The sequence below is a fragment of the Nomascus leucogenys genome, chromosome X, assembly GCF_006542625.1.
Source record: "Nomascus leucogenys isolate Asia chromosome X, Asia_NLE_v1, whole genome shotgun sequence".
Classification (NCBI taxonomy): Eukaryota; Metazoa; Chordata; class Mammalia; order Primates; family Hylobatidae; genus Nomascus; species Nomascus leucogenys.
In genome coordinates this window covers 62210254-62228349 of record NC_044406.1, presented here as the reverse complement: position 1 = coordinate 62228349, position 18096 = coordinate 62210254, and the positions used below count along the sequence as shown (strand labels likewise).

The 18096-nt window shown below is 43.3% G+C and overlaps 1 protein-coding gene and 1 pseudogene across 2 annotated transcripts in view; one reads left to right on the top strand and one right to left on the bottom strand.

Annotated features, from left to right (window-relative positions):
- Positions 1-18096, bottom strand: part of KIF4A (kinesin family member 4A) — a 125779-nt gene that overhangs the window by 50920 nt on the left and 56763 nt on the right. For both annotated transcript variants that reach the window (XM_030806615.1, XM_030806616.1), the window contains exons 14-15: positions 15775-15831; positions 14627-14812 (exon numbers count right to left, since the gene is read on the bottom strand). In XM_030806615.1, coding sequence (XP_030662475.1) covers positions 14627-14812; positions 15775-15831 — 243 coding nt within the window. The remainder of the gene's footprint in view (positions 1-14626; positions 14813-15774; positions 15832-18096) is intronic.
- Positions 6116-7073, top strand: LOC100582637 (annotated as a pseudogene).

The following is an 18096-nucleotide window of genomic DNA, read 5'->3' as shown; positions in this document are numbered from 1 at the left end:
AGTTGGAAAACACTCTGCAAGATATTATCCAGGAGAACTTCCCCAATCTAGCAAGGGAGGCCAGCATTCAGATTCAGGAAATACAGAGAACACCACAAAGATACTATTCGAGAAGAGCAACTCCAAGACACATAATTGTCAGATTCACCAAAGTTGAAATGAAGGAAAAAATGTTAAGGGCAGCCAGAGAGAAAGGTCGGGTTACCCACAAAGGGAAGCCCAACAGACTAACAGCGGATCTCTTGGCAGAAACTCTACAAGCCAGAAGAGAGTGGGAGCCAATATTCAACATTTTTAAAGAAAATAATTTTCTTTTTTTTTTTTTTGAGGCAGAGTCTCCATCTCGCTCTTGCCCAGGCTGGAGCGCAGTGGCATGATCTCGGCTCACTGCAAGCTCCGCCTCCTGGGTTCACACCATTCTCCTGCCTCAGTCTCCCAAGTAGCTGGGACTACAGGTGCCCGCTACCATGTCCGGCTAATTTTTCTTGTATTTTTAGTAGAGATGGGGTTTCACCATGCTAGCCAGGATGTTCTCAATCTCCTGACCTGGTGATCCGTCCACCTTGGCCTCCCAAAGTGCTGGGATTACAGGCTTGAGCCACTGCGCCCGGCCAAGAAAAGAATTTTCAACCTGAATTTCATATCGAGCGAAACTAAGCTTCATAACTGAAGGAGAAATAAAATCCTTTACAGACAAGCAAATGCTGAGAGAATTTGTCACCACCAGGCCTGCCCTAAAAGAGCTCCTGAAGGAAGCACTAAACATGGAAAGGAACAACCGGTACCAGCCACTGCAAAAACATGCCAAATTGTAAAGACCATCAAGGCTAGGAAGAAACTGCATCAACTAACGAGCAAAATAACCAGCTAACATCATAATGACAGAATCAAATTCACACATAACAATATTAACCTTAAATGTTAATACGCTAAGTGCTCCAGTTAAAAGATACAGACTGACAAATTGGATAGAGTCAAGACCCATCAGTGTGCTGTATTCAGGAAACCCATCTCACGTGCAGAGACACACATAGACTCAAAATAAAGGGATAGAGGAAGATCTACCAAGCAAATGGAAAACAAAAAAAGGCAGTGGTTGCAATCCTAGTCTCTGATAAAACAGACTTTAAATCAACAAAGATCAGAAGAGACAAAGAAGGCCATTAAATAATGCTAAAGGGATCAATTCAACAAGAAGAGCTAACTATCCTAAATGTATATGCACCCAATACAGGAGCACCCAGATTCATAAAGCAAGTCCTTAGAGACCTACAGAGACTTAGACTCCCACACAATAATAATGGGAGACTTTAACACCCCACTGTCAACATTAGACAGATCAACGAGACAGAAAGTTAACAAGGATATCCAGGAATTGAACTCAGCTCTGCACCAAGCAGACCTAACAGACATCTACGGAACTCTCCACCCCAAATCAGCAGAATATACATTCTTTTCAGCACCACACCACACCTATCCAAAATTGACCACATAGTTGGAAGTAAAGCACTCCTCAGCAAATGGAAAAGAACAGAAATTATAACAAACTGTCTCTCAAACCACAGTGCAATCAAACTAGAACTCAGGATTAAGAAACTCACTCAAAACCGCTCAACTACATGGAAACTGAACAACCTGCTCCTGAATGACTGACTACTGGGTACATAATGAAATGAAGGCAGAAACAAAGATGTTCTTTGAAACCAACGAGAACAAAGACACAACATACCAGAATCTCTGGGACACGTTCAAAGCAGTGTGTAGAGGGAAATTTAGAGCACTAAATGCCCACAAGAGAAAGCAGGAGAGATCTAAAATTGGCACCCTAACATCACAATTAAAAGAACTAGAGAAGCAAGAGCAAACACATTCAAAAGCTAGCAGAAGGCAAGAAATAACTAAGATCAGAGCAGAAATGAAGGAAATAGAGACACAAAAAACCCTTTAAAAATCAATGAATCCAGGAGTTGGTTTTTTGAAAAGATCAACAAAATTGATAGACCGCTAGCAAGACTAATAAAGAAGAAAAGAGAGAAGAATCAAATAGATGCAATAAAAAATGATAAAGGGGATATCACCACCGACCCCACAGAAATACAAACTACCATCAGAGAATACTATAAACACCTCCATGCAAATAAACTAGAAAATCTAGAAGAAATGGATAAATTCCTCAACACATACACCCTTCCAAGACTAAACCAGGAAGAAGTTGAATCTCTGAATAGACCAGTAACAGGCTCTGAAATTGAGGCAATAATTAATAGCCTACCAACCAAAAAAAGTCCAGGACCAGATGGATTCACAGCTGAATTCTACCAGAGGTACCAGGAGGAGCTGGTACAATTCCTTCTGAAACTATTCCAATCAATAGAAAAAGAGGGAATCCTCCCTAACTCATTTTATGAGGCCAGCATCATCCTGATACCAAAGCCTGGCAGAGACACAACAAAAAGAGAGAATTTTACACCAATATCCCTGATGAACATCAATACAAAAATCCTCAATAAAATACTGGCAAACCGAATCCAGCAGCATATCAAAAAGCTTATCCACCACGATCAAGTGGGCCTCATCCCTGGATGCAAGGCTGGTTCAACATATGCAAATCAATAAACGTAATCCAGCATATAAACAGAACCAATGACAAAAACCACATGATTATCTCAATAGATGCAGAAAAGGCCTTTGACAAAATTCAACAGCCCTTCATGCTAAAAACTCTCAATAAATTAGGTATTGATGGGACGTATCTCAAAATAATAAGAGCTATCTATGACAAACCCATAGCCAATATCATACTGAATGGGCAAAAACTGGAAGCATTCCCTTTGAAAACTGGCACAAGACAGGGATGCCCTCTCTCACCACTCCTATTCAACATAGTGTTGGATGTTCTGGCCAGGGCAATCAGGCAGGAGAAGGAAATAAAGGGTATTCAATTAGGAAAAGAGGAAGTCAAATTGTCCCTGTTTGCAGATGACATGATTGTATATTTAGAAAACCCCATTGTCTCAGCCCAGAATCTCCTTAAGCTGATAAGCAACTTCAGCAAAGTCTCAGGATACAAAATCAATGTGCAAAAATCACAAGCATTCTTATACACCAATCACAGACAAACAGAGAGCCAAATCATGAGTGAACTCCCATTCACAATTGCTTCAAAGAGAATAAAATACCTAGGAATCCAACTTACAAGGGATGTGAAGGACCTCTTCAAGGAGAACTACAAACCACTGCTCAATGAAATAAAAGAGGATACAAACAAATGGAAGAACATTCCATGCTTATGGGTAGGAAGAATCAATATCATGAAAATGGCCATACTGCCCAAGGTAATTTATAGATTCAATGCCATCCCCATCAAGCTACCAATGACTTTCTTCTCAGAATTGGGAAAAAACTACTTTAAAGTTCATGTGGAACCAAAAAAGAGCCCACATTGCCAAGTCAATCCTAAGCCAAAAGAACAAAGCTGGAGGCACCATGCTACCTGACTTCAAACTATACTACAAGGCTACAGTAACCAAAACAGCATGGTGCTGGTACCAAAACAGAGATATAGACCAATGGAACAGAACAGAGCCCTCAGAAATAATGCCACACATGTACAACTATCTGATCTTTGACAAACCTGACAAAAACAAGAAATGGGGAAAGGAGTCCCTATTTAATAAATGGTACTGGGAAAACTGGCTAGCCATATGTAGAAAGCTAAAACTGGATCCCTTCCTTACACCTCATACAAAAATTAATTCAAGATGGATTAAAGACTTACATGTTAGACCTAAAACCATAAAAACCCTAGGAGAAAACCTAGGCAATACCATTCAGGACATAGGCATGGGCAAGGACTTCATGTCTAAACATCAAAAGCAATGGCAACAAAAGCCAAAATTGACAAATGGGATCTAATTAAACTAAAGAGCTTCTGCACAGCAAAAGAAATTACTATCAGAGTGAACAGCCAACCTACAGAATGGGAGAAAATTTTTGCCATCTACTCATCTGACAAACGGCTAATATCCAGAATCTACAATGAACTCAAACAAATTTACAAGAAAAAAACAAACAACCCCATCAAAAAGTGGGCAAAGGATATGAACAGACATTTCTCAAAAGAAGACATTTATGCAGCCAAAAGACACATGAGAAAATGCTCATCATCACTGGCCATCAGAGAAATGCAAATCAAAACCACAATGAGATACCATCTCACACCAGTTAGAATGGCCATCATTAAAAAGTCAGGAAACAACAGGTGCTGGAGAGGATGTGGAGAAATAGGAACACTTTTACACTGTTGGTGGGACTGTAAACTAGTTCAACCATTGTGGAAGTCAGTGTGGCGATTCCTCAGGGATCTTGAACTAGAAATACCATTTGACCCAGCCATCCCATTACTGGGTATATACCCAAAGGATTATAAATCATACTGCCATAAATACACATGCACACGTATGTTTATTGCAGCACTATTCACAATAGCAAAGACTTGGAACCAACCCAAATGTCCAACAACGATAGACTGGATTCAGAAAATGTGGCACAGGCCAGGCACGGTGGCTCACGCCTGTAATGCCAGTACTTTGGGAGGCCGAGGCGGGTGGATCACGAGGTCGGGAGGTTGAGACCAAGGTGAAATCCCGTCTCTACTAAAAATACAAAAAAAAACTTAGCCTGGCTTGGTGGCGGGCGCCTGTAGTCCCAGCTACTTGGAGAGGCTGAGGCAGGAGAATGGCGTGAACCCAGGAGGCGGAGCTTGCAGTGAGCCGAGATTGCGCCACTGCACTCCAGCCTGGGCAACAGAGCGAGACTCCGTCTCAAAAAAAAAAAAAAAAAAAAAAAAAAAAAAAAAAAAGAATATGTGGCACATATATACCATGGAATACCATGCAGCCATAAAAAATGATGAGTTCATGTCCTTTGTAGGGACATGGATGAAACTGGAAACCATCATTCTCAGCAAACTATCGCAAGGACAAAAAACCAAACACCGCATGTTCTCACTCATAGGTGGGAATTGAACAATGAGAACACATGGACACAGAAAGGGGAACATCACACACCGGGGACTGTTGTGGGGTTGGGGGAGGGGGGAGGGATAGCATTATGAGATATACCTAATGTTAAATGACGAGTTAATGGGTGCAGCACACCAACATGGCACATGTATACATATGTAACAAACCTGCACGTTGTGCACATGTACCCTAAAACTTAAAGTATAATTAAAAAAAAAGAAAAATAGTTTCTATTCATTATATATACCAGATTTAGTCCCTAATTGTCTTACCAACTCCAGAAGTGGGAATTATTTAAAAATTTGAGTCCCGGTTTACTACAACTCATGGTAATCTTTATTAATCAGAACCTATCCCTCCCCCTATTTTTCTATGGCAATTCTTTACAGGTGATAGGAAAAATACCATGCTACTCAGGAGGCTGAGGTGGGAGGATCACTTGAGCCCAGGAAGTCAAGCCTGTAGTGAGCTATGATCACGCCATTGCACTCCAGCCTGGGTGAGAGAGTGAGACTTTGTCTCTAAATAAATAAATAATTGAATTAAAAACTGCTTTTATTTCTTAGAGAAAAAAAAAAGGTGGTGATTCACATGTGATTAAAACATATTGATTACATTAAGAATTTATTTCAGGCCTTGTGCAGTGGCTCACGCCTGTAATGCCAGCACTTTGGGAGGCCGAGGCGGGCAGATAACCTAAGGTCAGGAGTTCAAGACCAGCCTGGCCAACATGGTGAAACCCTGTCTCTACTAAAAACACAAAAATTAGCCAGGCATGGCGGCACAGGCCTGTAATCCCAGCTACTCGGGAGGCTGAGGCAGGAGAATCGCTTGAACTCAAGAGGTGGAGGTTGTAGTGTGCAGAGATTGCGCCACTACACTCCAGCCTGGGTGACAGAGCAAGACTCCGTCTCAAAAAAAATTTATTTCTTCTTAACTTAATCAAGCATATTTGATACCATGGGGAAAAGGACTAGATGCCATGGGGAAAAAGACTAGATCTCTTACTATAGCTATAGCTCCTTACTAGCACCCCTTTGTAGAGTTAGGAATACAGTGGGCGGGGGGCACCCAGCGCTGGTCCTCCCAAGATGGCGATATGCATCCCGGTGATCACCAAGGAGAATTACCCTCTCTACATCTGCAGCATTCCCACGGAGAACGAGCTGAAGTTCCAGTACATGGTGCACACTTCTCTGGATGTGGTGGATGAGAAGATCTCCTCAATGGGGAAGGCCCTGGTCAACCAGAGAGAGCTCTACCTGGGCCTGCTCTACCCCACAGAGGACTACAAGGTCTTGCCTCATAAGTCACTAGAAACTCTCGACCAGTCCCTTTGGACAAATCACTTGAGACCATGGAGTTCAAAGACGTTCCAAGAGCAGTAATGTAGCTTTGTCCACGGTGACATTTGCCAGTAGCCGCTATTTTATAAAACAACATGGCCTCTACAGAGGAGGTCCGCCTTATTCATGAAGTCTCTAGTTTTGCAGTTAACTTTCTGGACCAGGCATTGATTCATAAAGAGGTTGAGGCATCCCAGGTGCACACAGAGACTCAGAGTCTGAATGGCTCGGCTCCCGGAGCCTGAATTGGGTAAGGCTTAGCTGCCTGCCCTTTGCTTCTCCAGTAAACACCAGTCACCCCAATGAAGTATCTAGGCATGCACCCAGTATGGTCACTGCAGGACTAGCCCAGCCTGGGCACTTTCTGTGATTCAAGGTTGCCAGGCTTCTCCAAAGTGAGGGCACACAGAGGGCCCTCAGCTGACAGGTTCTTTACCTGCTGTCCCGGCAGTCCTTGTGTTACAAGTGCATTCCTTAACCAGCTATGCAGACAGGGCTACGCTACCATCTCCAAGGTGAAGTTTTTCATGGTGGTGAATTCCTCCAACACAGCTCTTCAAGACAATGAAATTCACAGGATGTTCTGGAAGCTGCATAACTCCTACATAGATGTGATGTGCAACCCCTTCTGTAATGCGGGGACAATATCCAGTCCAGGGACTTTGATAACATGGTGATGTATATAATGATACAGGTCTGCTGAGTGAGAACTCTGCCACCAGACATTGCAGACAGAAGCTTCAGCATGTGACTGTTGTTGGGATGTCTGCCTCTTCCTGAATGTGATGCCCATGGCATTTGGGGCAAGGCCCTACGCATGCCGCACCTCAAATAAAGCTCTTGTGAGATGAGATTTGGCTTTTTCCTTTTGTGTTAGCAGAGGATTTAACTAAGGAGAGTTCAGCTACAGTCCTTTAGTGGTGTGGGCAGAGGTTAGTGACCAGACACAGCAGGAAGTCTGCCCCCAGTAGGCTCGAAGTGGGGCAGGCAGGGGTGCTTGGAGCTGAGAGCTCTGGAGCCCATGGGACCTGTGACCACGTGGGCTGCCTCTGCTGCTCCCTCTGCCCTTGCTGTGGCTGCCCATTGGCTGAACGGGCGGGCTGGTCCATAGGGGTTAGCCTCCTGAGCCCAGATCCAGCCTAGGATCTAGGGGCAAATGGGGAGCCCTTCCCACGTGCACATTCCCATGGGGGAGGGCCCTCCTCTTTCTGGACTCGGCCTCCATTCTTTGCATGTGGTCCAACATCTGGACACAGCCCAGGCTTTAGAAGGAGCCCTCGTGAAATTTGGAAAGCCTCAGGGCAGCCTGCTTCTGAAACCCTAGAGTGGCAGACTCAAGGCGCTCTTTCCTGCCTGTTGGTGCAGAGTAGGTTAGGATCCAGCTGCTGCTCTCCAGATCCCTGGGCAGGCTGCTCCGGGAGCACATGGCTAGGAAGAGCCAATTGGATCTGTCCTTCTGCCCAGAAGCCCTGCAGCCAAAGTCCAGATAATGACCAGGCCTGAGGTGTCAACCAGGACTGAGGTGAGGGTTCAGGCGGCCCACGCCTGCCCCCCCAATGTTGCTTGTTGACGTGGCTGAGTGACGACTGCCCAGGGCAGTGGCAGAGGCCACAAGGACCACACACGCGGCTGAGCCCTCAGCACATTCCTCGCTCCATGTGTAGTCAGTACCAGCAGGGTTGAGCAACCAAGGCTCGGCCTGCTGAGGAGCCCCCTTCCCTCCCCAGCCCATTCTCCCACCCCCCAGCATTTGTCTAGGACTAGAGAGTTTCTCAAGGACCTTCCAGGACCCCAGAATCCCCTGGGAGCAGGTAAGGCTGTTAACGTGGGTTAGTCAGGGGCGGGGCACAGGGAGGTGAGCTTTTTCTCTACACGTCTTTGGATTTTCATGTCTTCCAATAAGTGCAGTGTTAATTTTATAAATTACAGAAGAAAAAGAAATTAACTAGGAGTGTGTGTGTGAAAACCGTGTGCCCCAGGCCTCCCCTGCCCCAGGGTGAATTGGAAGCCCTGGAGTGGGCTGAGGCATGCCAGGCAGCTGATTCGGGTGCACGTGGGCCACAAGCCACCCTCACAGGGTTAAATATTTAACAAGAGCCTCATATTTGTTAAGACAAGGCAGGACCCCAGCCCGAGCACCTCTCCCCTGCAGCCAGGCATGAAACCTTTGGCTTTTAGTAGGGATCACCCCTGCCTAAGTCCTGGTTGTGGTGGGGACTGCAAATTGTTAACCCAGCATCTATTCTCCTTCCTCCCTACTAACAGAATCCCAGTGCTTCTGCCCAATTCTGACAAGCGGGCAGACAAACCCATGTTCTACCCTCCCTCACAACCCAGGGTGGGCAGTTGTAGCATACAAGTGGATGGTGTCGGGAGAGACTTGCAGGAAAGACCCTGTAAAGGGAGCTCAGCTGACATGTGCAGTACCCTTCACCTTTGTCTTCTTCCTGCCTGGAATGTGGATGTGATGGCTGGTGCTCAGAGAGCTGTCTTGAGAGCATGAGGACAAGATTCACACCCTAAGGCCAAGGAAGCAGAAAGCAGGAAGGATCCTGGGCCTTTGCTGCTGTACATGCCCCAGACTACTTATGTTCGGCTTTTTTTTTTTAATGTGAGAAAATAAATATACCCCTCTCTGGTTAAAGAAAAAAAGAAAGAAGAAATACAATGGGGGAACACATATCCCCATGTTTCTAGGCAAGAGTACAAGAAAGGAGGAATCACTTCTCAGCCTTACCAGTAATCCTTTGTTTATCCTGGAAAAGCCAAAATACATTTGACCTCAAAGAGGCTGCACTGTATGTCCTATTAACACGGACAATTGAGCTACATATTTAACTTACTCCCTCCTGAAATCCCATGAAAATGAACAAAAAAGGAGGTATAAATCAACAAGAATGAAGAGAGACAAGGAAAGCAGTTGAGAGATATCAACAAACTTTTGGAAGAAGAAAACAGCTGGATAAGCAGTAACTGACATCCAGAGTGGAAAAAGCTAAAATATAACTCCTATAGGACAAACATTAAAAAGAAGCATGCCAATATGTACCACAGAGCCACAGAGCAGAGCAGAGGCTTCCTTTCTGGAGAGGCCAAACCTAACAGGTTGGACACAGCTAATAGCAGGGATGCAGTACCATACTGCTGACAGGGATTAAATAAAAGTCTGTCTATGATTGGAGAGACTTCAACTGCCTTATTTTCTCTGGGTTACTAGAATGATGGCATACCACCACTAGGCCCACACAACTCTAGGCAAAAGAATAAAAGATTTCTTTATTGGAAATTGACTAGCCTAAGAGAAATCCATGCACATACAACTTGCTATTGGCTTTTAGTGTCTCCCTCTTAAATATGAATGGATAGCCATGGCTCACTAGAAACTGTAGGAAAGTAACTTACCTGAAAGACAGACCAAAACAAACACAGTAGAGAAAGGAAATCTGGAGGAAACAAAGGCAAGGCAGGGAGAAGAAAACCTTGATAAAATTTAATTCCTATTCTTAGAGATGGACTATGCATCCACACAAAAAGAATAAAAGGCTATAAGAAGGAACAATTACAGTATCAAAAGGAGACCTTGGAAATTAATAGCCAAATGAAATAATTCACTAAGAATGAAGGGAAATCTCTCAGAGTGGAATAAAAAGACAAAGAAATAGAAAATAGGAAGAAAGAGATCAGAAAAGCAGAAACTAAATCTAAGAGATCCAACATCTGACTAAGAGAAGTGCAAGAAAGAGAAAACAGAGAAAATGTAGAGATAGCATTATCAAAGAAATGATAGGAAAAAAACTGCCCAGAAAGGAGTACAAATTTCTAGATTGAAAGGACCAGTCAAGCACAATAAATGAGAAAAGAAGGCTGGGTGTGGTGGTACATACCTGTAATCCCAGCACTTTAGGATTGGGAGGCTGGGAGGATCACTAAAGACCAGGAGTTTGAGACCAGCCTCAGCAACATAGTGAGACCCCATCTCTACAAAAAATAAAAAATTAGCCAGGAATGGTGGCACATGCCTGTAGTCCCAGCAACTTGGGATGCTGAGGCAGGAGGACCACCTGAGCCCAGGAAGTTGAGGCTGCAGTGAGCTGTGATGGCACCACTGCACGCCAGCCTGGGTAACAGAGCAAGACCCTGTCTCTATAAAAACAACAATAATAACAACAACAAAAAAAACAGGAAACCATACCAAGATCCATCATTGTGAAATTAAGTAACACCTAGGGACAATGAAAAGATCTTGAAAGTTTCCAAAGTAAAAAAAATAGGTCTATAACAAATAATCCAAAATTATAATAGACTTCTCAACAGCAATACTGGAAATAGAAGACAATGGAGCAAGGCCTTCAAAATAATGAAGAAAACATTTCTATAGAATTGTAAACCCAGCCAAACTAACAAGTATAAGAAGTTTTAAAAAGCAATTTTCAGACATGCAAAGCTTTAAAGTATTTCCCTTTCATGTATGCATTCTCAGAAAGCTATTGGGGTTTTACTCCACCAAAGCAAAGGGTATACTAAAGAGGAGGAAGACGTGAAATCCATGTCAACACAGAGATGAGAAATAAGTGAAGCAAATCCCCAGGATGATGGTCCCAAACTGGTGGCTGGGCAACAGCCCTAGAGAAAGCAAACCAGGACAGAAGATTCCAGAACGGTTGTTTTCAGGAAAGAGATGGATTGATAAATTATCTGGTATGTCTGACCACAATGAAGAGTTTTATAGTTTTTTTTCTTTTTTTTTTTGAGACGGAGTCTTGCTTTGTCGCCCAGGCTGGAGTGCAGTGGTGCGATCTGGGCTCACTGCAAGCTCCGCCTCCCGGGTTCATGCCATTCTCCTGCCTCAGCCTCCCGACTAGCTGGGACTACAGGTGCCCACCACCATGCTCAGCTAATTTTTTGTATTTTTAGTAGAGACGGGGTTTCACTGTGTTAGCCAGGATGGTCTCTATCTTCCGACCTCGCAATCCGCCCGCCTCGGCCTCCCAAAGTGCTGGGATGAGTTTTATAGTTTTGTCAAGAAGTTTGGAGATAAAAATTATTGACAGGCATATAGAAAACTAAGTAACTGGAAAAAATGAGATTATTATCTCTAGCAAATACAAAGAGCTATACAAGAAAGGAAATGCAATCATACTATATGGCTCAATTTTAAACATATTTACATAATCAGAAAAATTTAAACACTAAATATTCATTTAACAAAAAGGGTGATATAACCATTTTGAAAGAAGAAGGTGAGGCAGTGTGCACAGGTGGTGGGATAAGAGAGCTACATTCTTGTCTTCCATTGTGGGAGGTCAATAGATATTTATCTAAAAAATATAATTATACTGCCAATTCTTATCTAGAAATATGGAGGTAAATGTCAGAATAGGAACAGAGGACTGCTTTGATTTTTCTAAGTATTATAGTATTTGACTTTAAAAAATGATATATATGCATTTGTTTGACATAGATAAAAATTAAGTTTTTTTGTTTGTTTGTTTTTTTGAGACAGGGTCTCACTCTGTCACCCAGGCTAGAGTGCAGTGGTGCAATCTCGGCTCACTGCAATCTCCACCTCCCAGGTTCAAGTGATTCTCCCGCCTCAGCCTCCCAAGTAGCTGGGATTAAAGGCATGCAGCTAATTTTTGTATTTTTAGTAGAGACAGGGTTTCACCATGTTGGCCAGGCTGGTCTCGAACTTCTGGCCTCAAGTGATCCACCTGCCTTGGCCTCCCAAAGTGCTAGGATTACAGGTGTGAGCACCATGCCCAGCCAAAGTTTTTTTTTTTGTTGGGATGGTCTCACTCTGTCACTCAGGCTGGACTGCAGTGGTGTGATCTCAGCACACTGCAGCCTCCACCTCCCTGTGCTCAGGTGATCCTCCTACCTCAGCCTCCCAAGTAGCTGGGACTACAGGATCACACCACCAGGCCCGGCTAATTTTTGTATTTTTTATGGAGACAGGGTTTTGCCATGTTGCCCAGGCTGGTCTCAAACTCCTGGGCTCAAGTGATCTGCCCACTGCAGCCTCCCAAAGTGCTGGCATTACAAAAAACTAAGTTTTTTAAAAGTTAAAAAAGACCATGAAAACAAAAGGTAAAAAAACCTCTATTGGCAACTCAGTTATTATTTTGGAGGCAACCTCTAACCTAGGGGGAAAAAGTGGTGAAAATTAATTAGCAGAAACACTTTTTTTGTCTTTACTCTGAAAATGTATGAGAGCTGGCAATTTAAAAAAGCATGAGTACTTGTAGGGTCCTGCAGCCCCATCCATTCTCTACTGGGACCTGGTATCCTGCTTCTCTTCCAGCTCTGCTGCTGAACTCTGTGCCTTAGTTTACTTCTCTGTACTGGGGGCTCACCCCAACACCATTCCCAGCAGTTTCCCACGTGATGTTGGTACCCCTAAGGCTGGGCTTTGCCAGCTGTGGCCCAGCTCCTTAGTACTGCCCAGGGGGCACCAGGTTGCTAAGGATGTGACTGTGGGCACCATTCTAGGCCAGTGGTTCTCGTATTGCATTCCAGCAGCAGGAATATCACCTGGGAACTTGACAGAAGTGCAAATTATTGGCCCCACCCAAGACCCACTGAATTAGAGCTTATGGAATGGGGCCCTGCAAGCTGGGGTTTTAAGGAGCCTTCCAGATGATTCTGACATGCCTGAGAATCTGCCAACTACTGATCTAGGCCAGCCATTAGTGTAGCCTGGGGAGGGACTGGGGCTGTCTAGACCAAGAACAGGTAGAAAACACTAGCCTCAACTGGATTTCTGAGATTGGGAACCACCACCAACAAAAACCAACCTTACAGTCTCTCCTCTTGGAAGAGGAAGATAAGTTGGAGGGCCTGGAGAAGGCATACATTTTTTTCTTTCCTTGCTCCTGGCTTGGTTCCAGCTCTGCTCACCTCTCTCACTTGTCTTGGTTTTACAAAAGGCTGTCTAGATGATGCCAGCCAGGCAGGGGGTGGAAATCCTGGGGAGGCAGGAGGCAGAAGACCCTGACTGTTTACGCCTTGGGAACCTCACCATAGGCCAGATGGCCCCTCTTCAAATGGAAAGAATCCTAACTCCACAAGGAAAGAATCCTAAACCCCCAGTTCCTCCTCCTCCCAATCCCAGGAAGACCTTGTAGACAGTGCCAAAAAACAGCTCCAACCCCCAGCAGATGGGAAGAGAGCCAGAAGCTGTCCTTCCTCCTCATCCTGGCCCCCCTTCCCAGCCCCCGCCAATACTGTGAACCCTCTTCCCATTCAGCCTGGTTTCCTGGTGAAGGTCCTGCAGTGGTGAACCCTGGGAGACCCCCCGGAAAAGGCCCTCAGGAGGGAAGGGACCAAGGGCATCCTTGGGCCAACTGTCCACCTCTCTTGTCCACTATCCCCTCCTCCCCACTTCTGTCTTCAAAAGGCTACTTCCCAGGATGGATCGGGTGCTAGGACAACTGCAGTCCAATCCAAAAGCTCTCCCTACCCCTGTGTCTTATTTCAGATGTGAGAACAACTGTACAGTGTAAACTTATAAAGTGTTTTTAATGGTTGTAGATTGGAAATAAAGTATGTCATATGAACAGTTGCCATGGGGGAAAAAGAAAGCATGGATACTAGAGGTATTCCTCAATATAAGCATATAATACCTTGGGAGTAGTAGGATATAGCTGGATGGGAAAACAACCCACTCTTCCCGCTACCACCCATCCTAATATCCCTTTGTCTGTAATTACAAACAGTGAGAAACACTGGTCTGCAAGGGAAAATAAGTCTGGAGCAAGGGCCATTTCTTGTGGGTAACCTGAAAGCCAAGGATTTGCCTTTAAGTAAAGACCTGATTATTAATTGGCAAAGGCCACTTAGAATTACCATCAGAAAAAAGTTTAGCCATTTGTCAAGTCATGTGACATTCACTAGTCTCTTCATAATTCATACTATAACCCAGACTATTTACCAAAAGATGTGTTTTTCTCAGAATCCAAGCATAGTTATTAGAATATAATTTCTCTATTAAGTAGGGACCACATTTATTATAATGTTATCAAACTATTTATTAAATACCTGTGGCATAAGGTAAGGCATTAGATAGATTAAATGGAACAAAATTACAGGCTCCCTGTCCTGAACGTATCCTCTTTTTAAACCAACAGTACAACTCCCATTATACTATATACATTTTGTTGTCTTTTCATCATCAAAAATGGTATGCTTGTTGTTTTCTTCCTATTCAGTTTAAGAGACTATAGACATGAATAAATACTGCCCTAGGAAATAGTTTACCTGGTATTGGTACTGAATGGGCTGCAGTTGGCTGTCATTCTGAGTCATCTTCCTAGCCAGGGCCTCTTTCAGTGCAAGTGCTTTATTCAACTCAACCAGCTCCTTAGACATCTGCGCTTGACGGAGAGCATGCTGAGTGGTAAAAGCGTCAGAAGACCTGCTCGTCTCTGGACTGGTTTCTACTTGCTGGAAAAAAATCAGGATAATGATTTATAAGAGAAACAAGCAAATGGAGTTCCTTAGGCACTATTTCATCAAGTCTCACAGGCACTTCTCCATTAACAATATCTCTGTTCCTTTACAACGGTGGCTCTGCATACATTTGTTTTAAGTATCTGAAATAAACTAAGCTAGCCTAGTTCCCTGCTCTCTCAAGCACCTTATTTCTTATATACTTTAATGGACTCTTTTAGTATCAACTAAGTTTCTTTGCTCTTTCCTTTATTGATCTGGATGGCATTTCTTACTTTTACCTCATTCCAAGGGGTTCTTACAGGAGAGAAGGTCCTGGAAACTGAGAAAAGGGTTCATTTGTTCTCACACAGCTGACCTCTAGTACCTGATCTAGTATTTTCCTTCTTTCAGAATGTGAAAACTACTGACATAGATTCATTTTAGGGAGAAAAGCCTGTCTCAAGGAATCCATCATCCAGCCTTTCATTTTGTCTTTATAACCTTTAGTCAACATCTAATACATTTTATCTATCCTTGTGATCTGAACACGTATTTTCCTTGGTTCTTTTAGCCCCTAATATCTCATCTATAGAAAAAATTCTCTTCCGTTTCTCCTCTAATGCTTTTTTGACTCTGCCATAATTTGCTCATTTTTTCCTCTCCTCATTTTTAACTTGCTGGACGGTTGATGCAGAATACTAGCCTATAACAAGAAATCAGTCAGCTGGGTTGCAAATATGGAACATTACATTCTTGAGAATTCCTGCCCCCCATTACCAGTTATACTATTAGTGGTAGAACCTATCCAAGGTAGGGATTTTATGAAGCTGAGATTTACACTAAAGATTTCTGGATTTAACAGGCATTCTATGGAGGATGGTAACAATCACAAGTTCTCTTTTTCAGTTGAGTGATAAATTATAGGAAACGGCAGTTAGAGCTCCTGGTTCTACACAAAGGGGCCAATTACTTACGGCTTCTTGTTCCACCACAGTATCAATGGCTGCAGCCACGCAAGCAACAGTTTCATCCTGCAGTAACAAATGTTTTGGTTTAGGGAAAGAGTTTGAAGTAAAGCTTACTGGTAGATTTTATATTGGTTATTTAATTTTTTTCAAGTGTATACAGAGACTGTTTAAGATACTGGACCCATTTTATAGTCACAGAAACCCCAATAGCCACATGTTTCCATTTCCCATCTCTCAAGAGTCTTTCTTCTTCATAAAGGACAATTGTGTAGATTTTATAAAAAACAAGGTCATGTGGCAACTGACATATTTCTTGCACTTGTCCTGCCCTGCCAGAGACATTTGGGCCAGAGTGAAACATTTAGCCATTCCAAGAGGCCAAAGTTTAACCCATTTTATGGACTCTACCCTTTCTTTTTATGCATCTACTGCTAAGTATACCTCTATTAATGTACAAGCCTAGCCAGTTCTTATGGGGGCATACCATTCTACGAACAGACATATCAAATAATGGCAATGCATCAGAAAAGTAAATAGAATGGTTATTTTTTATTTTTATAGTCAGTCAAGGTAGCAGGATCTTCCTTTATAAAGAAATAAATGCCTGGCCAGGCACGGTGGCTCACGCCTGTAATCCCAGTGCTTTGGGAGGCCAAGGCAGGCAGGTCACGAGGTCAGGAGTTCGAGACCAGCCTGGCCAACATGATGAAACCCCGTCTCTACTAAAAATACAAAAAAAATTAGCCGGGCGTGGTGGCGAGCACCTGTAATCACAGCTACTCTGGAGGCTAAGGCAGGAGAATTGCTTAAACCCGGGGGGCGGAGGTTGCAGTGAGCCAAGATTGCGCCACTGCACTCCAGCCTGGGAGACAGAGCAAGACTCCATCTTGAAGAAAAAACAAAAATCAAAAAACAAAAACAAAAAAACAGAAAGAAATAAATGGCTTAGATGGGTAATCCCAGAAAAATATGCTCTTGAAGTCAGATAAAGGTATTGCAGCCTCTGTTCCTCATGTGAATAAGAACTGATCATAAAGATATGGAATCAATCTAAGTGTGCATGTGGTCTGTGTATACCATACCACATTTTCTTTATCCAATCATCCATTGATACACCATGGACTACTACTGGAATAGTAGTAGTCACACCATGGAATACTACTCAACCATAAGAAGAATGGAATCATGTCTCTTACAGCAACGTGAATGAAACTAGAGGCCATTATCTTCAGTGAAATAACTCAGAAAGTCAAATACTGCCTGTCCTTACTTATAAGTGGGAACTAAATAATGTGTACACATGGACATAGTGGAATAACAGACATTGGAGACTTGGAAGAGTGAAAGGGTTGGGGGATGGTGAGGGATGAGAAATTACTTATTGGGTACAAAGAACACTATTCAGGTGACAGGTACAGTAAAAATCCAGTCTTCAGTACTACCCAATATATCTATATAACAAAACTGCACTTGTACCCCCTAAATCTAAAAATAGAAAAAAAGAAAAAAGGGAAAAAAAGAACAGATCATATGGTGCTACTCCAGGTAACTAGGAGGAAAAGGGTAAGCACTAATTCTTTGGCAAATTATTTTTTGGGGCATTCAAACAACTGCCACCTAGAAGGGAAAACTAAAACTACTTAATAGGACTAATTTGTTTACAGGCTATCATATTAGCAAGCTCTGTTCTCACCACTGGAATTTAGGCTTTATTTGGTATTGTAAGATATGGATTACCACTTCTGTGTAAGTGATTCTTCAAAGCCCCGGGAAAAAAGAATTATTTCCAAGAAGTCATGTAGTTAAGGAGGTCATAGGTGAAAAAGTTATTAGCTCAACAGCTAAGAATTTAGGGTTAGCACATGGAGTCTCTATATCACCCTTATGAAACATTACATAGTTGTTGAAACTTAACTTTTAGTACCTTTAATGTGAGGAGTGAAGAGACCCCTGTGCCCTCGTTGTTTTTTGAGACAGAGTCTCGCTCTGTCACTTAGGCTGGAGTGCGCTGGTGCCATCTCAGCTCACTGCAACCTCCACCTCTCGGGCTCAAATGATCCTCCCACCTCAGCCTCCTGACTAGGTGGGACTACAAGTGTGCACCACCACACCCAGCTCATTTTAAAACTTTTTTGTAGACAGGGTCTCACTATGTCATGAAGGATGGTCTAATTTTATTTTATCTTTTTGTAGAGACAAAGTCTCACTGTGTTGCCTAGGCTGATCTCAAGCTCTTGGGCTCCAGGGTTCCACCTGCCTCGGTCTCTCAAAGAGTTGGGATTACAGGCGTAAGCTACTGCGCCTGGCCTGAAGAGATCCTTAGTAAGT